Source organism: Bufo bufo, chromosome 4 (assembly GCF_905171765.1).
Source record: "Bufo bufo chromosome 4, aBufBuf1.1, whole genome shotgun sequence".
In the NCBI taxonomy this organism is placed as follows: domain Eukaryota; kingdom Metazoa; phylum Chordata; class Amphibia; order Anura; family Bufonidae; genus Bufo; species Bufo bufo.
In genome coordinates, this window is record NC_053392.1 from 33,639,748 (window position 1) to 33,664,977 (window position 25,230).

Consider the following 25,230-nt stretch of genomic DNA (forward strand, 5'->3'; position numbering starts at 1 on the left):
TTGGCCAATTAATGTAAGCGACGGCGATTAATCTTTTCATTAACTGGCAGCAAGCAGAGATCCTGAAAATGGTGAGAATGGGAAACAGAAATTGCAGAACTTTTAGCTAAAACCTGCACTTCCCCTAGGTGACCACTTGAGGGCGCACAAGTCCTTTGTCAGGGCGGCAGGTTGTCGCTGTCCTTCAGCACCAGTCTGGTCACAAGGGGCTTAATTTTGGGGTGAGGGATGCGATTGTCTCAGGGGCCGGGGGGATGCAGGCCTGACGTGAGGGGCAGCGTGCATCCATCTTTCTAGCGGCCGAGGCTGCAAATCACAGGCGCCTCCGCCATTCAGCCGCCGGACAAGGGGCCCCATTGTGGTTATTATTCTGCCGTCGCTAAGATGCACTTGGAGCAGGTATTGAGCAAATCCCCTTATTATACCCTCCACAAAGACACATTCATTCCTCCCCAAATATTCCAACCATGCCGTGTTCTCTCACCAATCCAAAGCGCTGCTCATCCTGCGCCTCCTGCTTCACGAATGGAATGCTAGAGGTCAAGACTGACACACAGTTTCAGTAAGCCACACAGCTGTATGTTACCATATGGTGTCTACATTAATAGTGATGAGCTGGAGCGATCTCCAGGTCACCACAGCACTAGGACCCAGCGCCCCCGGACCCCGATCCGTACCCATACAGGGTCAGGCGACAACTATATTGAGATCAGGATCACCCATCACAAATGATATCATCCACCGTATTCCTGTTCTTCCATTGTTCTGTCCGCGTGTCAGTCTTCACTGCACTTCTGGCATTCTATTCCTGCAGCAGGAAGCTCAGAGTGGTGTGCTGCAGGGTAAATAGGTGGGCACCGAGCACAGAGCTGCTCCTCTCACCCCCAGGGAAGATACATCGCCCTGAAGGGAGCGCTGCAGAAGCCCCTGCATCAGGACACATATACTGCGGGGGGCGCTGCACTACGAAATATTCTGGCCACAACTGGTGACACGTCGGGTGGTCTGACTGTGCGCGGTCTGGGGTCCATGTTTACAAAAAAACTGGGTGTCTTTTCTGTGTGAGGGGTCTGAAGAGGATTGGTCTGCAGGGGGGGGGGGGGGGGGGCAGTCTGTATAGATGGGGTGGTCTTGCCTGGGCTCTATATAAATGGGAGTCCGGTCTGGGGTCTTTATAGATGGAGGTCTGTAAAGATGGGGTCTCATCGGGTCCATATAGATGGGAGGTCAGGTTTGGGCTCGGTACAGATGGGGGTCTCGTTTGTTTTTGTTTTATTGATGGCGTCTGGTCTGGGGTCTGTATAGATGGGGGTATGGTCTATAGTCTGTATAGATGGGGGTCTCATCGGGTTCATATAGATAGGTCTGTATAGATGGGTTCTCGTTTTTTTATTTTTTTTATTGACGGAGTCTAGTCTTGGGTCTGTAGATTTGTATAGATCGGGAGTCTGGTTTGGGGTCCATATAGATCGGGTGGTCTGGGGGTCTTTATAGATAGAGGTGTGGTCTTAGGTCCATATAGATGGAATCTGGTCTGGGGTCCGTATAGATGGGGGTCTGGTCTGGAGTCGGTATAGATGGGGGTATGGTCTGGGGTCCGTATAGATGGGGGTATGGTCTGGGGTCCGTATAGATGGGGGTCTGGTCTGGGGTCCGTATAGATGGGGGTATGGTCTGGGGTCCGTATAGATGGGGGTCTGGTCTGGGGTCTGTATAGATGGGGGTCTGGTCTGGAGTCGGTATAGATGGGGGTATGGTCTGGGGTCCGTATAGATGGGGGTATGGTCTGGGGTCCGTATAGATGGGGGTATGGTCTGGGGTCCGTATAGATGGGGGTATGGTCTGGGGTCTGTATAGATGGGGGTATGGTCTGGGGTCTGTATAGATGGGGGTCTGGTCTGGAGTCGGTATAGATGGGGGTATGGTCTGGGGTCCGTATAGATGGGGGTATGGTCTGGGGTCCGTATAGATGGGGGTATGGTCTGGGGTCCGTATAGATGGGGGTATGGTCTGGGGTCCGTATAGATGGGGGTATGGTCTGGGGTCCGTATAGATCGGGGTCTGGTCTGGGGTCCGTATAGATGGGGGTCTGGTCTGGGGTCCGTATAGATGGGGGTCTGGTCTGGGGTCCGTATAGATGGGGGTCTGGTCTGGGGTCCGTATAGATGGGGGTCTGGTCTGGGGTCCGTATAGATGGGGGTCTGGTCTGGGGTCCGTATAGATGGGGGTCTGGTCTGGGGTCCGTATAGATGGGGGTCTGGTCTGGGGTCCGTATAGATGGGGGTCTGGTCTGGGGTCCGTATAGATGGGGGTCTGGTCTGGGGTCCGTATAGATGGGGGTCTGGTCTGGGGTCCGTATAGATGGGGGTATGGTCTGGGGTCCGTATAGATGGGAGGTCATGCTTGGGATCTGTATAGATGGGGTCTGGTCTGGGGTCTGTATAGATGGGGGTATGGTCTGGGGTCTGTATAGATGGGGGTCTGGTCTGGAGTCGGTATAGATGGGGGTATGGTCTGGGGTCCGTATAGATGGGGGTATGGTCTGGGGTCCGTATAGATGGGGGTATGGTCTGGGGTCCGTATAGATGGGGGTCTGGTCTGGGGTCCGTATAGATGGGGGTCTGGTCTGGGGTCCGTATAGATGGGGGTCTGGTCTGGGGTCCGTATAGATGGGGGTCTGGTCTGGGGTCCGTATAGATGGGGGTCTGGTCTGGGGTCCGTATAGATGGGGGTCTGGTCTGGGGTCCGTATAGATGGGGGTCTGGTCTGGGGTCCGTATAGATGGGGGTCTGGTCTGGGGTCCGTATAGATGGGGGTATGGTCTGGGGTCCGTATAGATGGGAGGTCATGCTTGGGATCTGTATAGATGGGGGTCTGGTCTGGGGTCCGTATAGATGGGGGTATGGTATGGGGTCCGTATAGATGGGGGTATGGTATGGGGTCCGTATAGATGGGGGTCTGGTCTGGGGTCCGCATAGATGGGGGTCTGGTCTGGGGTCCGCATAGATGGGGGTCTGGTCTGGGGTACATATAGATGGGGGTATGGTATGGGGTCCGTATAGATGGGGGTATGGTATGGGGTCCGTATAGATGGGGGTATGGTCTGGGGTCCGTATAGATCGGGGTCTGGTCTGGGGTCCGTATAGATGGGGGTCTGGTCTGGGGTCCGTATAGATGGGGGTCTGGGGTCCGTATAGATGGGGGTCTGGTCTGGGGTCCGTATAGATGGGAGGTCATGCTTCCGATCTGTATAGATGGGGTCTGGTCTGGGGTCTATATTAAGCACTGTCCTCGGTATATAGGGGGTCGTGGTCTGCACTCATTTTGGGGTGTGCTGAAGGGGGTCATGTTTCCCAGTTGCTGTAGGTTGGGGGTCCTGACGATGGCTATAAACCCCCCCTCCAGTGACTGTCTACCTGACATGAAGCTTCACCAGCTCTCTCCTGACGCCCCCGCTCCGGGGGGTGACGCTCTCAATAACACTAAGTGGTCACTTCCTGGTCCTGGGGGGACAATTATAACCATAAAACCGAAGAGGAGATTGCCAGGAACAGCCCCCCATGACGGCAGCGCCTGCAGGAGACGATCCGTCAATCTGTTTCCGATCAGCCGGGGGGCAGGTCCTGGGGGACCCTGGAGGCCGCGGTAATGGAGTCTCCTGGCCTCTACTCTATTATGGATCAGGAAGGCGAATCATCAGACACATTAATCTTCCCCTCCCCCCTCCACTGCCATATACACCGCCACAGCGGTCCTACTGCACGTGTCCGCTCCACTGATGAAGCCTGGAGGACCTCAAGGGGAAGGGTCACCTCCATATGACCTAGGTGCCTACCACAGGCCGCCACTGTAAAGGGAGGAAACGCTGCCTAAAATATGACCCCCCTCATGACATCACACCGCTCTGCTGAGACACACCTAAAAGGCAGGAGGATGGCTGCTGCCATGTCTATCCACATGCTTTACACTGAAGCTCTGCTCGATTAGGGAAGAACTATGATCAGTTTTTCCATCCTACCTGCATTGTCTATCCACATGCTTTACACTGAAGCTCTGCTCTATTAGGGAAGAGCTATGATCAGTATCTAATCATAACTGCATTGTCCATCCACATGCTTTACACTGCAGCTCTGCTCTATTAGGGCAGAACTATGATCAGTAGCTCCAGCTTAGCTGCACTGTTTGTTGGAGCCTGAGGTAGTCTTATATCTACTTGCTGCTCTGTACCTTTCCCATGCTTTACACTGCAGCGCTGCTTGTTTTGATCAGCTGCTGTGTACAAGCTCACCAAGAAGTCAGTGCATGGAGATCTGATTTCCATTACACCAAGGACAGTGTGATGATAAACAGCCGCTGGATATACATTGTAACATTGTAAGGATGGGTTTAAAAACTATGACTGAATGTGTCCATTCACTGACTGCAAGCAGAATTTGGAAATGATAAGTGAACATCCATACATATAACTGTAGGCGTCCTGTAGTTAACACCACGGCCGTCACATCCAAGAGAGAAAAGTCCTTTACCGTACAGACTACCTGTGAGGTATATACAGTACCTCACCTACACGGCGGTATACATAAGGCTGGACCTGCAGGTGGATATCAGGTATATACACTGCAGTCACATACACGTCCACCATTACTGGAGAACACCCCTCCCCCAACTATTAGTCAAATATACCATTACCATCATCACCCAGCTAAGAGACGACAGGCAGGAAATGCGTGAGCACCGCCAGACACTGCAGGGAGCTACAGACACATAATACCGCCAGATAAAGACAAAGCAGAGTGGAATCTGAACTCTTCAGGATTAGATTATGAGAAGGATCTGAGTATAGATAATGTAGTAGACGATACCTGTACATAGGAGCAGTATTATAGTAGTTATATTCTTGTACATAGGAGCAGTATTATAGTAGTTATATTCTTGTACATAGGAGGCAGTATTATAGTAGTTATATTCTTGTACATAGGAGCAGTATTATAGTAGTTATATTCTTGTACATAGGGGGCAGTATTATAGTAGTTATATTCTAGTACATAGGTGCAGTATTATAGTAGTTATATTCTTGTACATAGGAGCAGTATTATAGTAGTTATATTCTTGCACATAGGAGCAGTATTATAGTAGTCATATTCTTGTACATAGGAGCAGTATTATAGTAGTTATATTCTTGTACATAGGAGGCAGTATTATAGTAGTTATATTCTTGTACATAGGAGCAGTATTATAGTAGTTATATTCTTGTACATAGGAGGCAGTATTATAGTAGTTATATTCTTGTACATAGGAGCAGTATTATAGTAGTTATATTCTTGTACATAGGAGGCAGTATTATAGTAGTTATATTCTTGTACATAGGAGCAGTATTATAGCAGTTATATTCTTGTACATAGGAGCAGTATTATAGCAGTTATATTCTTGTACATAGGAGCAGTATTATAGTAGTTATATTCTTGTACATAGGAGCAGTATTATAGTAGTTATATTCTTGTACATAGGAGGCAGTATTATAGTAGTTATATTCTTGTACATAGGAGGCAGTATTATAGTAGTTATATTCTTGTACATAGGAGGCAGTATTATAGTAGTTATATTCTTGTACATAGGAGCAGTATTATAGTAGTTATATTCTTGTACATAGGAGCAGTATTATAGTAGTTATATTCTTGTACATAGGAGGCAGTATTATAGTAGATATATTCTTGTACATAGGAGCAGTATTATAGTAGTTATATTCTTGTACATAGGAGCAGTATTATAGTAGTTATATTCTTGTACATGGGGGCAGTATTATAGTAGTTATATTCTTGCACATAGGAGCAGTATTATACTAGTTATATTCTTGTACATAGGAGGCAGTATTATAGTAGTTATATTCTTGCACATAGGAGGCAGTATTATAGTAGATATATTCTTGTACATAGGAGCAGTATTATAGTAGATATATTCTTGTACATAGGAGCAGTATTATAGTAGTTATATCCTTGTACATAGGAGCAGTATTATAGTAGTTATATTCTTGTACATAGGAGCAGTATTATAGTAGTTATATTCTTGTACATAGGAGCAGTATTATAGTAGTTATATTCTTGTACATAGGAGGCAGTATTATAGTAGTTATATTCTTGTACATAGGAGGCAGTATTATAGTAGTTATATTCTTGTACATAGGAGCAGTATTATAGTAGTTATATTCTTGTACATAGGAGCAGTATTATAGTAGTTATATTCTTGTACATAGGAGGCAGTATTATAGTAGTTATATTCTTGTACATAGGAGCAGTATTATAGTAGTTATATTCTTGTACATAGGAGCAGTATTATAGTAGTTATATTCCTGTACATAGGAGGCAGTATTATAGTAGTTATATTCTTGTACATAGGAGGCAGTATTATAGTAGTTATATTCATGTACATAGGAGGCAGTATTATAGTAGTTATATTCATGTACATAGGAGCAGTATTATAGTAGTTATATTCTTGTACATAGGAGGCAGTATTATAGTAGTTATATTCTTGTACATAGGAGGCAGTATTATAGTAGTTATATTCATGTACATAGGAGCAGTATTATAGTAGTTATATTCTTGTACATAGGAGCAGTATTATAGTAGTTATATTCTTGTACATAGGAGCAGTATTATAGTAGTTATATTCTTGTACATAGGAGCAGTATTATAGTAGTTATATTCTTGTACATAGGAGCAGTATTATAGTAGTTATATTCTTGTACATAGGAGCAGTATTATAGTAGTTATATTCTTGTACATAGGAGGCAGTATTATAGTAGTTATATTCTTGTACATAGGAGCAGTATTATAGTAGTTATATTCTTGTACATAGGAGCAGTATTATAGTAGTTATATTCTTGTACATAGGAGCAGTATTATAGTAGTTATATTCTTGTACATAGGAGCAGTATTATAGTAGTTATATTCTTGTACATAGGAGCAGTATTATAGTAGTTATATTCTTGTACATAGGAGCAGTATTATAGTAGTTATATTCTTGTACATAGGAGCAGTATTATAGTAGTTATATTCTTGTACATAGGAGCAGTATTATAGTAGTTATATTCTTGTACATAGGAGCAGTATTATAGTAGTTATATTCTTGTACATAGGAGCAGTATTATAGTAGTTATATTCTTGTACATAGGAGCAGTATTATAGTAGTTATATTCTTGTACATAGGAGCAGTAATATAGTAGTTATATTCTTGTACATAGGAGGCAGTATTATAGTAGTTATATTCTTGTACATAGGGGCAGTATTATAGTAGTTATATTCTTGTACATAGGAGCAGTATTATAGTAGTTATATTATTGTACATAGGAGCAGTATTATAGTAGTTATATTCTTGTACATAAGAGCAGTATTATAGTAGTTATATTCTTGTACATAGGAGTAGTATTATAGTAGTTATATTCTTGTACATAGGAGGTAGTATTATAGTAGTTATATTCTTGTACACAGGAGCAGTATTATAGTAGTTATATTCTTGTACATATGAGCAGTATTATAGTAGTTATATTCTTGTACATAGGAGCAGTATTATAGTAGTTATATTCTTGTACATAGGAGGCAGTATTATAGTAGTTATATTCTTGTACATAGGAGCAGTATTATAGTAGTTATATTCTTATACATAGGAGGCAGTATTATAGTAGTTATATTCTTGTACATAGGAGGCAGTATTATAGTAGTTATATTCTTGTACATAGGAGCAGTATTATAGTAGTTATATTCTTGTACATAGGAGCAGTATTATAGTAGTTATATTCTTGTACATAGGAGGCAGTATTATAGTAGTTATATTCTTGTACATAGGAGGCAGTATTATAGTAGTTATATTCTTGTACATAGGAGCAGTATTATAGTAGTTATATTCTTGTATGTGGAGTCTGGTTTTAACTTACGATGGGTCAGAACAGATCCCTGTATCCTGAGGGATGACTGTCAGGCAGGTTCTGTGGAATGTCTTTCCCTTGCAGTCACTGGATCTGCTGTGTATATATATATATATAGTCTCGCTGTCCCATCAGTCGGTCACTGGTTGCTATGTATTGCTATGAGATTCTCTGTGTATTGGGTAGGGTCCTGTGTGCACAGCTGCGGTGTCGTTTCTGGGTTACAGTCGTCACTTTCTATTATGTAACCCTCAGTGGATATTTGTACAGACAGAGTCATTAGTGTGAGGGTCAGAGAGGAGCCCCTCGGTGTCTTCTGGTCCTGTAGATGTCGGGGTCTCTCCTTAGAACTGGTGTTGATTTAGCAGTGAAGTGTTTTCCTTTGGGACACAGAAGACGGGGTGATAACACAAGATGAGGTCTATCTGGAGACCCCCTTCCCCCTCGTCTTGGCGCATGAAGCACTGCATTACCATGACAATGAGCCGGGGGTCTCACCAGTCCAGTCTAAGGGGGGCCATGGGTTTCAGACCTTCAGCATTTTCAAGATCTCTGATTTCTGTACCTGAAAAAGGACATTGTTCTTTACCTCCCGAGGTTTAAATCTTGTGCAGGCCTAATACTCACAGCTGAAGGTTTGTTACCATGTCTCGATCTAGACAATCACAGCTGAAGGTTTGTTACCATGTCTCGATCTAGACAATCACAGCTGAAGGTTTGTTACCATGTCTCGATCTAGACAATCACAGCTGAAGGTTTGTTACCATGTCTCGATCTAGACAATCACAGCTGAAGGTTTGTTACCATGTCTCGATCTAGACAATCACAGCTGAAGGTTTGTTACCATGTCTCAATCTAGACAATCACAGCTGAAGGTTTGTTACCATGTCTCAATCTAGACAATCACAGCTGAAGGTTTGTTACCATGTCTCGATCTAGACAATTACAGTTGGAGGTTTGTTACAATGTATCAGTCTAGACAAGGGCGGCTGAACGTTTATTAGAATTTATCTGTCTAGACCAGGGATCAGCAGCTTTCCCGCACTCCAGCTGCTGTGAAACTACAACTCCCAGCATGCAACATGTTCACCTGTTCTTCTAACTCCCATAGTAGTAAATGGAGAATGCTGGGAGTTGTAGTTTCAGAACAGCTGGAGTGCCGGAGGTGGCTGATCCTTGGTCTAGACAATGAATGTCTGTTACAATGTATCAGTCTAGACCAGGGATGCTAAACCTGCGGCCCTCCAGCTGTTGCAAAACTACAACTCCCAGCATGCCCTATTAGCTGTAGGTTGTCCAGGCATACTGGGAGTTGTAGTTTTGCAACAGCTGGAAGGCCACAGGTTGGGCATTCCTGGTCAAGACAATTCAAGCTGAAGGTTTGTTACAATGTTTCTGTATAGACAATCATGTATGAAGGTTTGTTACAATGCATCAGTCAAAACAATAATAGAAGATGTTTTTATCATATTGTATCAGCCTAGACAATCCCAGCTGTGGGTCTGTGACAATGTATCAGCCTAGACAATCCCAGCTGTGGGTCTGTGACAATGTATCAGCCTAGACAATCCCAGCTGTGGGTCTGTGACAATGTATCAGCCTAGACAATCCCAGCTGTGGGTCTGTGACAATGTATCAGCCTAGACAATCCCAGCTGTGGGTCTGTGACAATGTATCAGACTAGACAGTCACAGCTGTGGGTCTGTGACAATGTATCAGCCTAGACAATCCCAGCTGTGGGTCTGTGACAATGTATCAGCCTAGACAATCCCAGCTGTGGGTCTGTGACAATGTATCAGCCTAGACAATCCCAGCTGTGGGTCTGTGACAATGTATCAGCCTAGACAATCCCAGCTGTGGGTCTGTGACAATGTATCAGTCTACACAATCCCAGCTGTGGGTCTGTGACAATGTATCAGTCTACACAATCCCAGCTGTGGGTCTGTGACAATGTATCAGCCTAGACAATCCCAGCTGTGGGTCTGTGACAATGTATCAGCCTAGACAATCCCAGCTGTGGGTCTGTGACAATGTATCAGCCTAGACAATCCCAGCTGTGGGTCTGTGACAATGTATCAGCCTAGACAATCCCAGCTGTGGGTCTGTGACAATGTATCAGCCTAGACAATCCCAGCTGTGGGTCTGTGACAATGTATCAGTCTACACAATCCCAGCTGTGGGTCTGTTACAATGTATCAGTCTACACAATCCCAGCTGTGGGTCTGTTACAATGTATCAGTCTACACAATCCCAGCTGTGGGTCTGTGACAATGTATCAGTCTACACAATCCCAGCTGTGGGTCTGTGACAATGTATCAGCCTAGACAGTCACAGCTGTGGGTCTGTGACAATGTATCAGCCTAGACAATCCCAGCTGTGGGTCTGTGACAATGTATCAGCCTAGACAATCCCAGCTGTGGGTCTGTGACAATGTATCAGCCTAGACAATCCCAGCTGTGGGTCTGTGACAATGTATCAGCCTAGACAATCCCAGCTGTGGGTCTGTGACAATGTATCAGCCTAGACCGTCACAGCTGAAGGTTTGTCACAGTCTGTGATGTAACGGGGATCTTCTGACTCTGGGGTCAATCAGGGAGGACGATCTTGTGCTTCCGCCATGACCACCCCGGGCGGAGGGTCCGGCCGCTCTCCCGTATTGATCAGCCCCTGTTTAATCATTGATTCCAGGGGGCTCAGCATTCACTGAGTCCATGCGATGGGGGAAGGGTGGACCCCAGACGTCAGTGATGAGGGACTGATCAGCGTCGCTCTAGTAAATAGGAATCCTTGAGCTCCTCCTCTGTCAAGTGTCAGTTCCTAGGAAAGCTGGGTGCTGATCAGTACGGCCCCCAGAGCGGTCCTCACCCAGCTTTCTCAGGCTCCTGAAGGGACATCTGCCTAGATGACAGCACGGTTTGTGGGGGGGGGGACACAAGAGCCTTACTGGTCATCACCCAGCTTTCCCAGAGACAGATAACAGAACAGAATTGGTATGAGTGGAGTCCTCCCATACTGTCTATGGTGGTCTCCAGCAGCAGGGCCCCTCCTCCGCACGTTCCCCTCGCCATCACTTATTTATCAGCTCTTCATTCACTATTGATGACTTGGACGAGTTAAGCCGCCAGATCTCAGCTCTGAACAGATGGGGCCCCGGAGCCGGATTTATAGAAGACGGGACCCCCTCCCCCAACAACTCACTGGTGGTCTGATGAAGAGAAAGGGTTAATACCCCATTAACCCTGGTGGTCTCAGACTGCTGAGGGTGCCTATGGTGGGGTGCGCCCTGGAGACGAGGGCCCCCGGGCAGCTGCCTCCTATAAAGCAGAAAACATAACGGGGGCCGATATCGTAGAGGAAGGTTATTCGCTGGACATTCGGAAGTTTGCCGCTGGACTTTGTCATTCTTCACCGTTCAAGATCTCTGCTTGCTGTCAGCGATGGGAACATTTGAAATTTTGGTTTGTTACAATGTATCCAGCCGACAGCTGTTACAATGTATCAGTGCAGTTATCGCGTCCAGTCTCTATCGCTTACCGGATGCAACGGCAACAAACCTTCAGCTGTGAAGCAGAAAAGAACCTCTAATGCAGGAGACACAGCTCCATTGTTACGGCATAGGGCGTGCCGGGCCCCTGTGCACAGGGATGGGGCCCGTCAGATGGCGGTTTCCCATTTTTCAATGACGGTGGAGGCCGGAGCTCGATATCTGGTGAAATGTAATGAATACGCAGCGGAGATGAATTGCTGCGATTTCTGAGCATGTGGCGCTTTGTGCAGAGATGGCGACATCCGGTGCCAGCTGAATCCAGGCCAGGCTGGCGTCGCCATCTGCTGGCTTCCACAGGACACCATCATTTCAGTGTCCGACCAGCAGAGGGCGATGTTTATATGGATTGGGAGGGGCCACAGAAGACACCAGCAGTGGTGGAGGCCAAGGCCTATCGCATATGGGGCCCAGGAGGTTCACCTTGGCTTGTACCAGTAGTCAGTGGGTTTACTGGAGATCCGGCTGGTGCAGGTAAATGAGATCCTCTCTGCTGCCACCTGTAGGCAGCTGCCTGTAAGTCCGACCCGGAGCGGTGGAACGTGATGAGAGACGTCCGCCATAGAACCGATGGCTCCGTCAGGCGAGATGTTTATGGGCTGCAGATTAGGATTTTCTGAATCATTATTGAAGCCTTATTGTCTATCAGACAAGGAGACGTGAAGGTCAAGCAGCTGAGGACCCCCCTCCCCACCCCGGAGAATGGGCTGGTCCGGGCCTACAATGGAGACATGCATGAGTGGTCCTTCTCCATTGGAATGAGGCACAGGAATCCCCCTCACGCTCTAATTTATGGGTCAGACAATCGCAGCTCCTTTTTTCCCCTAAACTTTGATGGGAAAGGGGGGGGGGGGGGAACTTCCGTTCTCCTGGAAATGATATCATCCAGGAGGGACGGGGCCCCAGCAAACCCCGAGCTAGGAGCCGACGGGGCGCCATCTACTGCATGTGGGGCCCATAAGAGACTCAAGGGTTGGCTGTGGGGATACTACTACTCCCAGCATGCTCCATTCATTTTTATGGAGTTCTGAGAACAGCTAGTGTGCATCATGGGAGTTTTACCACAGCTGGGGGGCTGGAGGTTAGCCTATAATCCTGGGGGTCTGATGGCTGGGACCCCTAAATACTGACAATGAAGGGGGTACAGGATGGGACACCTGGTGTGAATGGAACCGCAGCCATAGAATGTCCTCCTGGACGCCGCCCCCCCCCCCGATACAATGCATCTCCTCCTGGACGCCCCCCCCCCCCCCCCGATACAATGCATCTCCTCCTGGACGCCCCCCCCCCCCCCCCCCGATACAATGCATCTCCTCCTGGACGCCCCCCCCCGATACAATGCATCTCCTCCTGGACGCCCCCCCCCCCGATACATCTCCTCCTGGACGCCCCCCCCCCGATACAATGTATCTCCTCCTGGACGCCCCAGATACAATGCATCTCCTCCTGGACGCCCCCCCCCCCCCCGATACAATGTATCTCCTCCTGGACGCCCCAGATACAATGTATCTCCTCCTGGACGCCCCAGATACAATGCATCTCCTCCTGGACGCCCCCCCCCCCCGATACATCTCCTCCTGGACGCCCCCCCCCCCCGATACAATGTATCTCCTCCTGGACGCCCCAGATACAATGTATCTCCTCCTGGACGCCCCCCCCCCCCCCCCCCCCCCGATACAATGTATCTCCTCCTGGACGCCCCAGATACAATGTATCTCCTCCTGGACGCCCCCCCCCCCGATACAATGCATCTCCTCCTGGACGCCCCAGATACAATGTATCTCCTCCTGGACGCCCCCCCCCCCCCCCGATACAATGTATCTCCTCCTGGACGCCCCAGATACAATGTATCTCCTCCTGGACGCCCCCCCCCCCCCGATACAATGTATCTCCTCCTGGACGCCCCAGATACAATTATCTCCTCCTGGACGCCCCAGATACAATGTATCTCCTCTTGGACATCCCTGATACAATGTATCGCCTCCTGGACGCCCCCCCCCCCCCGATACAATGGACGCACCGACACAACGTATCTCCTCTTTGTACGTCTTTCCTGTGACCCCGGCCTCCCCCTCCCCCAGCACTTATCCTGCTCCTCCCTGGGGATCCGGCTTGTAATAATCCCGGCTATCATTTGTCTTCCTTCCGGAGTAAATATTGGATTTTACTAAGATCACATCCTCAGCAAGTGCCTTCCCGGAACATGAGGGATCCCCCAGTGTAAGCGACGCGGCGGGCACCAGGACCGCCAGCTCAGGGACATTGGATCCCAGTGGGCCCAGGTCCAGAGGAGATCATAGTGACGAAACCTCGGCAGTGGAGGAGGACTCTATACCACCGTGATATCCATGTGTGTCCTCTGCGAGAGGAACAGTCAGGGCTCCAAAGCGATAAACGTTATCTGCACTGATACACTGAAGCAAACTATCAGAGCTGCATATATCAGTGGTGTTCTGTAGGGGGCGCTGTATATATCAGTGGTGCTCTGTAGGGGGCGCTGTATATATCAGTGGTGCTCTGTAGGGGGCGCTGTATATATCAGTGGTGTTCTGTAGGGGGGCGCTGTATATATCGGTGGTGTTCTGTAGGGGGCGCTGTATATATCGGTGGGGCGCTGTATATATCGGTGATGTTCTGTAGGGGGCGCTGTATATATCGGTGGGGCGCTGTATATATCGGTGGTGTTCTGTAGGGGGCGCTGTATATATCAGTGGTGCTCTGTAGGGGGCGCTGTATATATCAGTGGTGTTCTGTAGGGGGCGCTGTATATATCGGTGATGTTCTGTAGGGGGCGCTGTATATATCAGTGGTGCTCTGTAGGGGGCGCTGTATATATCGGTGGTGTTCTGTAGGGGGCGCTGTATATATCGGTGATGTTCTGTAGGGGGCGCTGTATATATCAGTGGTGCTCTGTAGGGGGCGCTGTATATATCGGTGGTGTTCTGTAGGGGGGGCGCTGTATATATCAGTGGTGTTCTGTAGGGGGGGCGCTGTATATATCGGTGGTGCTCTGTAGGGGGCGCTGTATATATCAGTGGTGCTCTGTAGGGGGCGCTGTATATATCAGTGGTGTTCTGTAGGGGGCGCTGTATATATCAGTGGTGCTCTGTAGGGGGCGCTGTATATATCAGTGGTGCTCTGTAGGGGGCGCTGTATATATCGGTGGTGCTCTGTAGGGGGCGCTGTATATATCAGTGGTGCTCTGTAGGGGGGCGCTGTATATATCAGTGGTGCTCTGTAGGGGGGCGCTGTATATATCGGTGGTGCTCTGTAGGGGGCGCTGTATATATTGGTGGTGTTCTGTAGGGGGCGCTGTATATATCGGTGGTGTTCTGTAGGGGGGCGCTGTATATATCGGTGGTGTTCTGTAGGGGGGCGCTGTATATATTGGTGGTGTTCTGTAGGGGGCGCTGTATATATCGGTGGTGTTCTGTAGGGGGCGCTGTATATATCGGTGGTGTTCTGTAGGGGGCGCTGTATATATCGGTGGTGCTCTGTAGGGGGCGCTGTATATATCGGTGGTGTTCTGTAGGGGGCGCTGTATATATCGGTGGTGTTCTGTGGGGGGGGCGCTGTATATATCGGTGGTGTTCTGTAGGGGGGCGCTGTATATATCGGTGGTGTTCTGTAGGGGGCGCTGTATATATCGGTGGTGTTCTGTGGGGGGGGCGCTGTATATATCGGTGGTGTTCTGTAGGGGGGCGCTGTATATATCGGTGGTGTTCTGTAGGGGGCGCTGTATATATCGGTGGTGTTCTGTAGGGGCGCTGTATATATCAGTGGTGTTCTGTAGGGGGCGCTATATATATCGGTGGTGTTCTGTGGGGGGCGCTGTATATATCAGTGGTGCTCTGTAGGGGGCGCTGTATATATCAGTGGTGCTCTGTAGGGGGCGCTGTATATATCGGTGGTGTTCTGTAGGGGGCGCTGTATATATCGGTGGTGCGCGGTAGGGGGCGCTGTATATATCGGTGGTGTTCTGTAGGGGGGCGCTGTATATATCGGTGGTGTTCTGTAGGGGGCGCTGTATATATCAGTGGTGCTCTGTAGGGGGCGCTGTATATATCGGTGGTGTTCTGTAGGGGGCGCTGTATATATCGGTGGTGCTCTGTAGGGGGGCGCTGTATATATCGGTGGTGTTCTGTAGGGGGCGCTGTATATATCGGTGGTGCGCGGTAGGGGGCGCTGTATATATCGGTGGTGCGCGGTAGGGGGCGCTGTATATATCGGTGGTGCTCTGTAGGGGGGCGCTGTATATATCGGTGGTGTTCTGTAGGGGGCGCTGTATATATCGGTGGTGCGCGGTAGGGGGCGCTGTATATATCGGTGGTGCTCTGTAGGGGGCGCTGTATATATCGGTGGTGTTCTGTAGGGGGCGCTGTATATATCGGTGGTGCTCTGTAGGGGGCGCTGTATATATCAGTGGTGTTCTGTAGGGGGCGCTGTATATATCGGTGGTGCGCGGTAGGGGGCGCTGTATATATCGGTGGTGTTCTGTAGGGGGCGCTGTATATATCGGTGGTGTTCTGTGGGGGGGCGCTGTATATATCGGTGGTGTTCTGTAGGGGGGCGCTGTATATATCGGTGGTGTTCTGTAGGGGCGCTGTATATATCGGTGGTGCGCGGTAGGGGGCGCTGTATATATCGGTGGTGCTCTGTAGGGGGCGCTGTATATATCGGTGGTGTTCTGTGGGGGGGGGCGCTGTATATATCGGTGGTGTTCTGTGGGGGGGGCGCTGTATATATCAGTGGTGTTCTGTAGGGGCGCTGTATATATCGGTGGTGCGCGGTAGGGGGCGCTGTATATATCGGTGGTGCTCTGTAGGGGGCGCTGTATATATCGGTGGTGTTCTGTGGGGGGGGCGCTGTATATATCGGTGGTGTTCTGTAGGGGGGCGCTGTATATATCGGTGGTGTTCTGTAGGGGCGCTGTATATATCGGTGGTGCGCGGTAGGGGGCGCTGTATATATCGGTGGTGTTCTGTAGGGGGGCGCTGTATATATCGGTGGTGTTCTGTAGGGGGCGCTGTATACATCGGTGGTGCGCGGTAGGGGGCGCTGTATATATCGGTGGTGCGCGGTAGGGGGCGCTGTACATGAGGTGAGGCTGTCCTCTGTGGCTGGAGATTTATGAATGGAGGTTAACACGCTGTCCTGGTCCAGCCTCACCGAGCGCCAGCACATCCCGTCCAGGATCCGTTTCACATTAGTAATTCATGAGGATGAATCAATGACAGAATGAAATCCTCTAAAACTCTCATTAAGTCCCCGCTCGGCGGCGATGATCTCAGAGCCCTGAAAATACCGCGGCGACCGCGCAGACAGCGCTGCGAGCAAAGTAACCCGATTCCTCAGAAAGTGATGAGTCCACAGAATGCAAGGCACTGGCCTCACATTACCTCCTAATACCGGAGGCATGAGGCGGCCGATCTGCCGCTACCGCCATGGGAGGAGCCCGACTGTTAAAGGGACCAGAAAGCCGTAATCACCGCTAATGAGGACTCCATAGAAAGAGCCGAGTCACAGGAGAAAATGGCCCAGGAACATAGGGAGGGCTTCAGTCTGCACAAAATCAGAGATTCATCTAGCAGTTCCCTCCCACAAGGAGCAAAACTATGAACAAGCCCCTGATTGGCTGCTCCCTGAGCAGGGGTGTGGCCCTAGCTCTCCTCGCCCCACCCCTGAGTACCCTCCATGTTCTCTTCTTATTACAGGTCCCATCCTGTGTACATGGATGACGTGGATCCGGGTCCCATCTTCCACTTAGTATAAGACAATAATGGGGGATTGTGACTTTTGTGACTTTCGCGGCCGTGGGAATTGTTCTGTTTCTCCAACATAAAACCGCCTCCTGGGAAGATGATTAGCGGTGATAATATGATTTTTATTATGTCACAGCTGGAAGGGGTAATTACCGGGGGCGTCCGCGCCGAGTGCCTGACAATAGGGGTAATTACTGTCACCGCCATGAATCACAGGATAAAGCAGATCAGCGCCGGGATCGGGGGGGGCTGAGGAGCCTTAATGTCACAAGGTGAAATGAAGGTCACGTGTAAGACAAGGAGAACGGAAGGAGGGTAAGGGTCTGCGCATTCAGTACCGGAGGGGGTGCAGATGTGGAACCAGAGGCCCCTCCCTCATATCATTGTGTAATTTGGCAGATACGACATACGAAAGCTAGGTGACCGCGGGATCACTCACGTCTGCCGTCACCCAGCTTTCCCAGGACCAGATGGCGTCTTACCTGGATACTGCAGCGGAATATCTATCTTGGGCCCGATGACGTAGTGCCCCTCCTCCAGGCTGTGCGCCGTCACCGTCGTCCATTGTCGGCAGGAATGGATCAGGATGACGTCTTGGTCGCTGACCCCGTCCACGTACTCCCCTGCGAGGAGACATCCGATGAGAGTTATACTTCCAGTCTCTTTACTTGCTCACCTTTCATTGCTTATGTAGAAAAGTCTAGGCGCCCCGGGTCAAAGGTTTCACTCCCATTTCAATCCTATTGAGCAGATGGCCACAGAGGACACGAGGGTCTACTACTACTACTACTCCCACCCTCTGCGATGCCTGATTATAAGGCCCCCCATTCAACCTGAACTGAGAGTCCGTGGTCTGGAAATTTCAGAAATCTGAATCTGTGAGCAGAGAGAAAGAAACGGAGAATGTAGCAGAGCTGAATGTGTAAGTCTTCTATACAAATAATAGAGATATAGAGAGAGAGAGAGAGAGAGAGAGAGAGCGAGCGAGCGAGAGAGAGAGAGAGCGAGCGAGCGAGCGAGCGAGCGAGCGAGCGAGCGAGAGAGCGAGCGAGAGAGAGAGCGAGAGAGAGAGAGAGAGCGAGAGAGAGAGCGCGAGAGAGAGCGCGAGAGAGAGAGAGCGAGAGAGAGAGCGCGAGAGAGAGCGCGAGAGAGAGAGCGAGAGAGAGAGCGCGAGAGAGAGCGCGAGAGAGAGAGCGCGAGAGAGAGAGCGAGAGAGAGAGAGCGAGAGAGAGAGCGAGAGAGAGAGCGCGAGAGCGAGAGAGAGAGCGCGAGAGCGAGAGAGAGAGCGAGAGAGAGAGCGAGAGCGCGAGAGAGAGAGCGAGAGAGAGAGAGCGCGAGAGAGAGAGCGCGAGAGAGAGAGCGAGAGAGAGAGAGCGAGAGAGAGAGCGAGAGAGAGAGAGCGAGAGAGAGAGCGAGAGAGAGAGCGAGAGAGAGAGCGAGAGAGAGAGCGAGAGAGAGAGAGCGAGAGAGAGAGAGAGCGAGAGAGAGAGAGAGCGAGAGAGAGAGAGAGCGAGATGAGGTAGATAGATGATAGACGTATAGATAGATGACCCCCCCTGGTGTGCAGTCATCGGGGTGATTTATGGAGACCTCTCGGACACAATGCTCTGTCTCTTCCTCTTCCCATTAGCTGCTCTCGTCTCCAGAACAGTCTGATTCTTTCCATCACATTAAACATTCATCAGTGGAAGGACACGGACAGATCTCCGGAGCGCGGCCCTAGACCGAGGCGCGGCCACTCACAGACCATAGCTCATCTGTGACAGTCCCAATACAAGGACCATGACCGCGATAAAACAGAACAAATCTGATATTAAAAGACAAAATACAGTGAAGGAAAATAAAAGCTCCGATATAAAAAGGTTAAAAACGGGGCGTCAATAAATCTAAGATAAACATTCGGATTCTCAGATGCGGAAAGTTTCTATAAACAGCAATAAATAAACAAATATATAAAATAAAAATTGAGATAAAAAGTGAAGAGTTAACGGCTCTAGGACTGGATGGTGAATCAGGAGAAGACCGAGGTCTGGAAGAGGTCTACTGCTGTCCGACCACCCCTCAGGGTGAGGCTGAGCTCTCCTGGTGGTTCTCTGGTGCCTTTACTCTCCGCTCACTCTTCCCCTTTTCACAAGAGGGGTCTGAAAATTGGAAATGACTCCATTTGACCAAAGTTTTAGATTTATTTTTTTCAGGTGGGAGAATGAAGATGACCATACACCTCATCAGAACTCTTCACACGAAGGTCCATGAAGACCATATAGGGTGAACAGATGAGAAGTTTAGATGACTCTAAGTGTCACACTAGATACTGATTGGGGCATTAGGTCTGGATTGAGATCAAAATAACCTAGAGATCCCACCATGATCAGTGGACTTAAGGAACTACAAGAAGGTCTGAAGACCTCAGTGATGAAATTGATGGAGACACAGAACCCAGACGTCAAAGATGTCAGGATGGCTTCATTTCCTTGGTGGACACCTGTCACCTAAAGGTTGCAGGATGATGATGGGGCTTTCTGAGCCTACAGTCCTACAGACTGAAACATTTCCTGGTCTTCATGGGATGAATGTCTTAGGCCTCCTTCACACGGGCGTCATGTTTTTGGCCCGGATAAGATGCGGGTGCGTGGTGGGAAAATGCGCGATTTCACTGAAGTTCAGGTTTGGGTTCAAGGTTCTGTAGATTGTATTATTTTCCCTTATAACATGGTTATAAGGGAAAATAATAGTATTCTTAATACAGAACCTTAATCCACTTGTTCGCGCAGCCCGGCATCTCTTCTGTCGTCTTCTTTGCTGTGCACAGGAAAAGGACCTTTGATGATGTCACTGCGCTCATCACGTGGTACATCACCATGGTGATGGATCGTGTGATGGACCATGTGATGAGCACAGTGACGTCATCAAAGGTCCTTTACCAGGTCCTGAAGAAAGAAGACAGAAGAGATGCCGGCTGCGCGAACAAGTGGATTAAGGCGAGTTAAATAATTTTTTATATTTTTTTAACCCCTCCAGCCCTATTGTACTATGCATTCTGTATTCAGAATGCTATTATTCTCCCTTATAACCATGTTATAAAAGGGAAAATAATAATGATCGGGTCTCCATCCCGATCGTCTCCTAGCAACCGTGCGTGAAAATCGCACCGCATCCGCACTTGCTTGCGATTTTCACTCAGCCCCATTCATTTCTATGGGGCCTGCGTTGCGTGATAAACGCACAATATAGAACATGCTGCGATTTTTCACGCAACGCACAAGTGATGTGTGAAAATCACCGCTCGTGTGCACAGCCCCATAGAAGTGAATGGGTCCGGATTCAGTGCGGGTGCAATGCGTTCAACTCGCGCATCGCATCCGCGCGGAATACTCACCCGTCTGAAAGGGGCCTTAAAAGGGATTTTCTACAACTTCCTGAAAGCCTTTGTGTTTCAATTCCTCACCATGTTTAGGATCTCTTATTGCTGTCAGTGAATGAGAACCCTCCAGTTTCTATTCAGAGCCAGTAACCCTGTACATAGCCGGCTAAGTGGATACAAATCTCTCTGCTACAATGTATCAGTCATCCGTGTTCTCAAGCAGCCATGTTACCCGTCACCCAGCTTTCCCACCAAACGGATGCTAATAAGCGGTGGCTGAAGGGTGAATGTAGGGACGATTGTAAGTTTGTGGACGGCCCATCTCGCGATCACCCGCGCCATTGACCCAGCTTTCCAGGAGCCGGATCTCCCATCCAGCACATTACCGCTCTGGCTCTTCGCTTCAGTCTGACTGGATTTGATTTCTATTGATTTCCTACTTCCAAAAAGTCCTGAAGCCAACTCCAGAGCGTCACCATGGCAACAGTCAGAGCCCGCTGTACCCGGCGTCACCGTGCCAGGGAGCGCCGTCCAGCCGCGTCCCTCCGGATGGGGGGGGGGGGTTACATTGTATCTTATGTGCAATACAAATCTATCCAGTCCACGATGGACAACAACTCCTATCATGCACCACTACTAGGTAGAGGCAAGCAGCTGCTTCAGAACATCTTTGATAGGTTCTCTCTCAATGTAGCAAAACAAATTCTGTGAATTCATAATATACTCTGTGTTAAAATTCTCCACCATTTGCTTGCTGTCAATGAATGAAGACATTCCTGTTTACATCTGGGGACTGATCAGGAATCCTGATCACAGGTGAGGTTTCGTTACCACTGCATCCAGTTGAGACAACCCTCTGCAAGCCTGGGTTTCATACACTTCATCTGCACTGATACATTGTAACAAACTATCAAGATCGCTCAGCTGTGTGCCAATGCTTCATTTGTGTGTGGTGGGGATGAGGGTTCACTTACTTATCTGACGCCCCTCCCCCCATCATATAATAGAGGAAGTGAGGATGTCGGATTGATTTACGGGAGGATGTCGTTACTGTGTAGCGGGCCAGAACATTATGTTACTCCGCCGCGGTGACAGCGCCAAAAATAACCACTCAATACTACATACCAGGATGTGCTGATCCGTCAATAACCGCTGGCGCAGCACCCCATCCACATCATTAATGGGCAGCGATAGATGCCGCCAAGCCCGGTCACATGATCTCCTCAGGCCTCCTGTAGTATTCACCAGATTATTATAATAGCAGTGCCCCCCCCATCCCCGCTCCAGACGGAGTTTATGAATTCTTCAACCAGTTCATGACTGAGCTTCATCTTTACGTTTTATCATCAAGTTGTATTCAGATTCAGCAAATAGAGAAATATCTAATACAAAGCTCCAAATCCCCTGCACAATACAAGGAAAAATACAATAAAGATCTGGCTACCTTCAGCCCAGGAGATTACTGCATACAGATATATACAACCACCACTAGAGGGAGCTCAGGAGATTACTGCATACAGATATATACAGCCACCACTAGAGGGAGCTCAGGAGATTACTGCATACAGATATATACAGCCAGCACTAGAGGGAGCTCAGGTTCTTACTAAATACAGATATATACAGCCACCACTAGAGGGAGCTCAGGAGACTACTGCATACAGATATATACAGCCACCACTAGAGGGAGCTCAGGAGATTACTGCATACAGATATATACAGCCACCACTAGAGGGAGCTCAGGAGATTACTGCATACAGATATATACAGCCACCACTAGAGGGAGCTCAGGAGATTACTACATACAGATATATACAACCACCACTAGAGGGAGCTCAGGAGATTACTGCATACAGATATATACAGCCACCACTAGAGGGAGCTCAGGAGATTACTGCATACAGATATATACAGCCACCACTAGAGGGAGCTCAGGAGATTACTGCATACAGATATATACAGCCAGCACTAGAGGGAGCTCAGGTTCTTACTAAATACAGATATATACAGCCACCACTAGAGGGAGCTCAGGAGATTACTGCATATAGATATATACAACCACCACTAGAGGGAGCTCAGGAGATTACTGCATACAGATATATACAGCCACCTCTAGAGGGAGCTCAGGAGATTACTGCATACAGATATATACAGCCACCGCTAGAGGGAGCTCAGGAGATTACTGCATATAGATATATACAACCACCACTAGAGGGAGCTCAGGAGATTACTGCATACAGATATATACAGCCACCTCTAGAGGGAGCTCAGGAGATTACTGCATACAGATATATACAGCCACCTCTAGAGGGAGCTCAGGAGATTACTGCATACAGATATATACAGCCACCACTAGAGGGAGATCAGGAGATTACTGCATACAGATATATACAGCCACCACTAGAGGGAGCTCAGGAGATTACTGCATACAGATATATACAGCCACCACTAGAGGGAGCTCAGGAGATTACTGCATACAGATATATACAGCCACCTCTAGAGGGAGCTCAGGAGATTACTGCATACAGATATATACAGCCACCACTAGAGGGAGCTCAGGAGATTACTGCATACAGATATATACAGCCACCACTAGAGGGAGCTCAGGAGACTATTGCATACAGATATATACAGCCACCACTAGAGGGAGATCAGGAGATTACTGTATACAGATATATACAGCCACCACTAGAGGGAGCTCAGGAGATTACTGCATACAGATATATACAGCCACCACTAGAGGGAGCTCAGGAGATTACTGCATACAGATATATACAGCCACCACTAAAGGGAGCTCAGGAGATTACTGCATACAGATATATACAGCCACCACTAGAGGGAGCTCAGGAGATTACTACATTCTGTATCTACATGGAATTCAATAACATTCAAGTTCTGTGACTTTTCTGTGTTTCGGTCCTGACCCTCAGCAATACCTCTGCTTGCAGTGAATAGACACATTCTTCACATCCATGGTCTGTAAACCTGTCATGACCAGACAGATCAGTGCTGCTAGTGTTGGATACTTATACACTGTAAAAAGCTCTCTTAAAAGCATTAGAATACACCAAAATTCACATGTAAGCAAGAATTTTTCCATTCATTGACAGCAAGCAATATTGAGGAACTGAAACACAAATGACAATCTGCATCTACATAAAACTGGTGGAGCTCCGGCTGTGCACCTCAGCTGACACACTGCAGCGAGTCCTCAGCTCTTGTACGTCTCCCCCCGCTGACTTCCAGAGATCTGTTTTTCTCTTCCTCTGATGTTGGCAGAGCCGCTGTGTGAGGCTCTGATCAGCCGCAGGAGCGGGGGAAGGGCTAATTATGGAGTTGTCAGGAAGGTGTCAGGCTGATAATAGCTCATCACTGCAGCAGCGTCACTGGAGAAGCAGAGCCAGAGCGCTGATTATACAGACGAGTGTCAGCTCCTGTGCACCGCCCACGTCACATCATCGCGGGGCAGTGTAATCCGATTATTGGATTATGCCGCTGAGGATGTCACCGTTATGGGGGGGCGCTGTGGAGGTCACCGTTATGGGGGGGCGCTGTGGAGGTCACCGTTATGGGGGGGCGCTGTGGAGGGCACCGTTATGGGGGGGCGCTGTGGAGGTCACCGTTATGGGGGGGCGCTGTGGAGGTCACCGTTATGGGGGGGCGCTGTGGAGGTCACCGTTATGGGGGGGCGCTGTGGAGGTCACCGTTATGGGGGGGCGCTGTGGAGGTCACCGTTATGGGGGGGCGCTGTGGAGGTCACCGTTATGGGGGGGCGCTGTGGAGGTCACCGTTATGGGGGGGCGCTGTGGAGGTCACCGTTATGGGGGGGCGCTGTGGAGGTCACCGTTATGGGGGGGCGCTGTGGAGGTCACCGTTATGGGGGGGCGCTGTGGAGGTCACCGTTATGGGGGGGCGCTGTGGAGGTCACCGTTATGGGGGGGCGCTGTGGAGGTCACCGTTATGGGGGGGCGCTGTGGAGGTCACCGTTATGGGGGGGCGCTGTGGAGGTCCATGTTATGGGGGGGCGCTGTGGAGGTCACCGTAATGGGGGGGCGCTGTGGAGGTCACCGTTATGAAGGGGCGCTGTGGAAGTCACCGTTATGAAGGGGCGCTGTGGAGGTCACAGTTATGAAGGGGCGCTGTGGATGTCACTGTTATGGGGGCGCTGTGGGTGTCACTGTTATGGGGGCGCTGTGGGTGTCACTGTTATGGGGGCCGCTGTGGATGTAAACAAGAAGGTCTCCATTCACTAACAAGCTGAACACTAGTCCTTTAACACTTCACAGCTGAGGGTTGGTACAATGTGGCAGAGGATTGTCTAGACTGGATACTACTGTGGCAAACCTACAGCTGTGAGAAGTGTTAGGTCAGGCTGTGTCTTCAACTTGCTGTCAGTGAATTGGAACATTCTTTTTTACATCTAGAGGCTATTTCCTGTCACAGCTGTGGGTTTGTTACAATTGTATCCTATCCTGTCTGGATCTTCTGTGAGTTGAATATATCAGAAGTACGTGTTATGGAGCCTTCACCTCCACCGATACATTGTAATGTGCCCTCAGCTGTGGAAACCAGAGGTTTCTATTTAGTTTGAGCAAGCAGAGATGGTGAAAACAGTAAGAAAATGTATCCAGTTTCAGGATCTCTG

At 49.1% G+C, this 25,230-nt stretch overlaps 1 protein-coding gene across 1 annotated transcript in view; it reads right to left on the bottom strand.

Annotated features, from left to right (window-relative positions):
• The window catches only part of GAREM2 (GRB2 associated regulator of MAPK1 subtype 2), a 46,096-nt gene that overhangs the window by 12,705 nt on the left and 8,161 nt on the right, over positions 1–25,230 (bottom strand). The window contains exon 2 of the mRNA XM_040427073.1: positions 17,707–17,847. Coding sequence (XP_040283007.1) covers positions 17,707–17,847 — 141 coding nt within the window. The remainder of the gene's footprint in view (positions 1–17,706; positions 17,848–25,230) is intronic.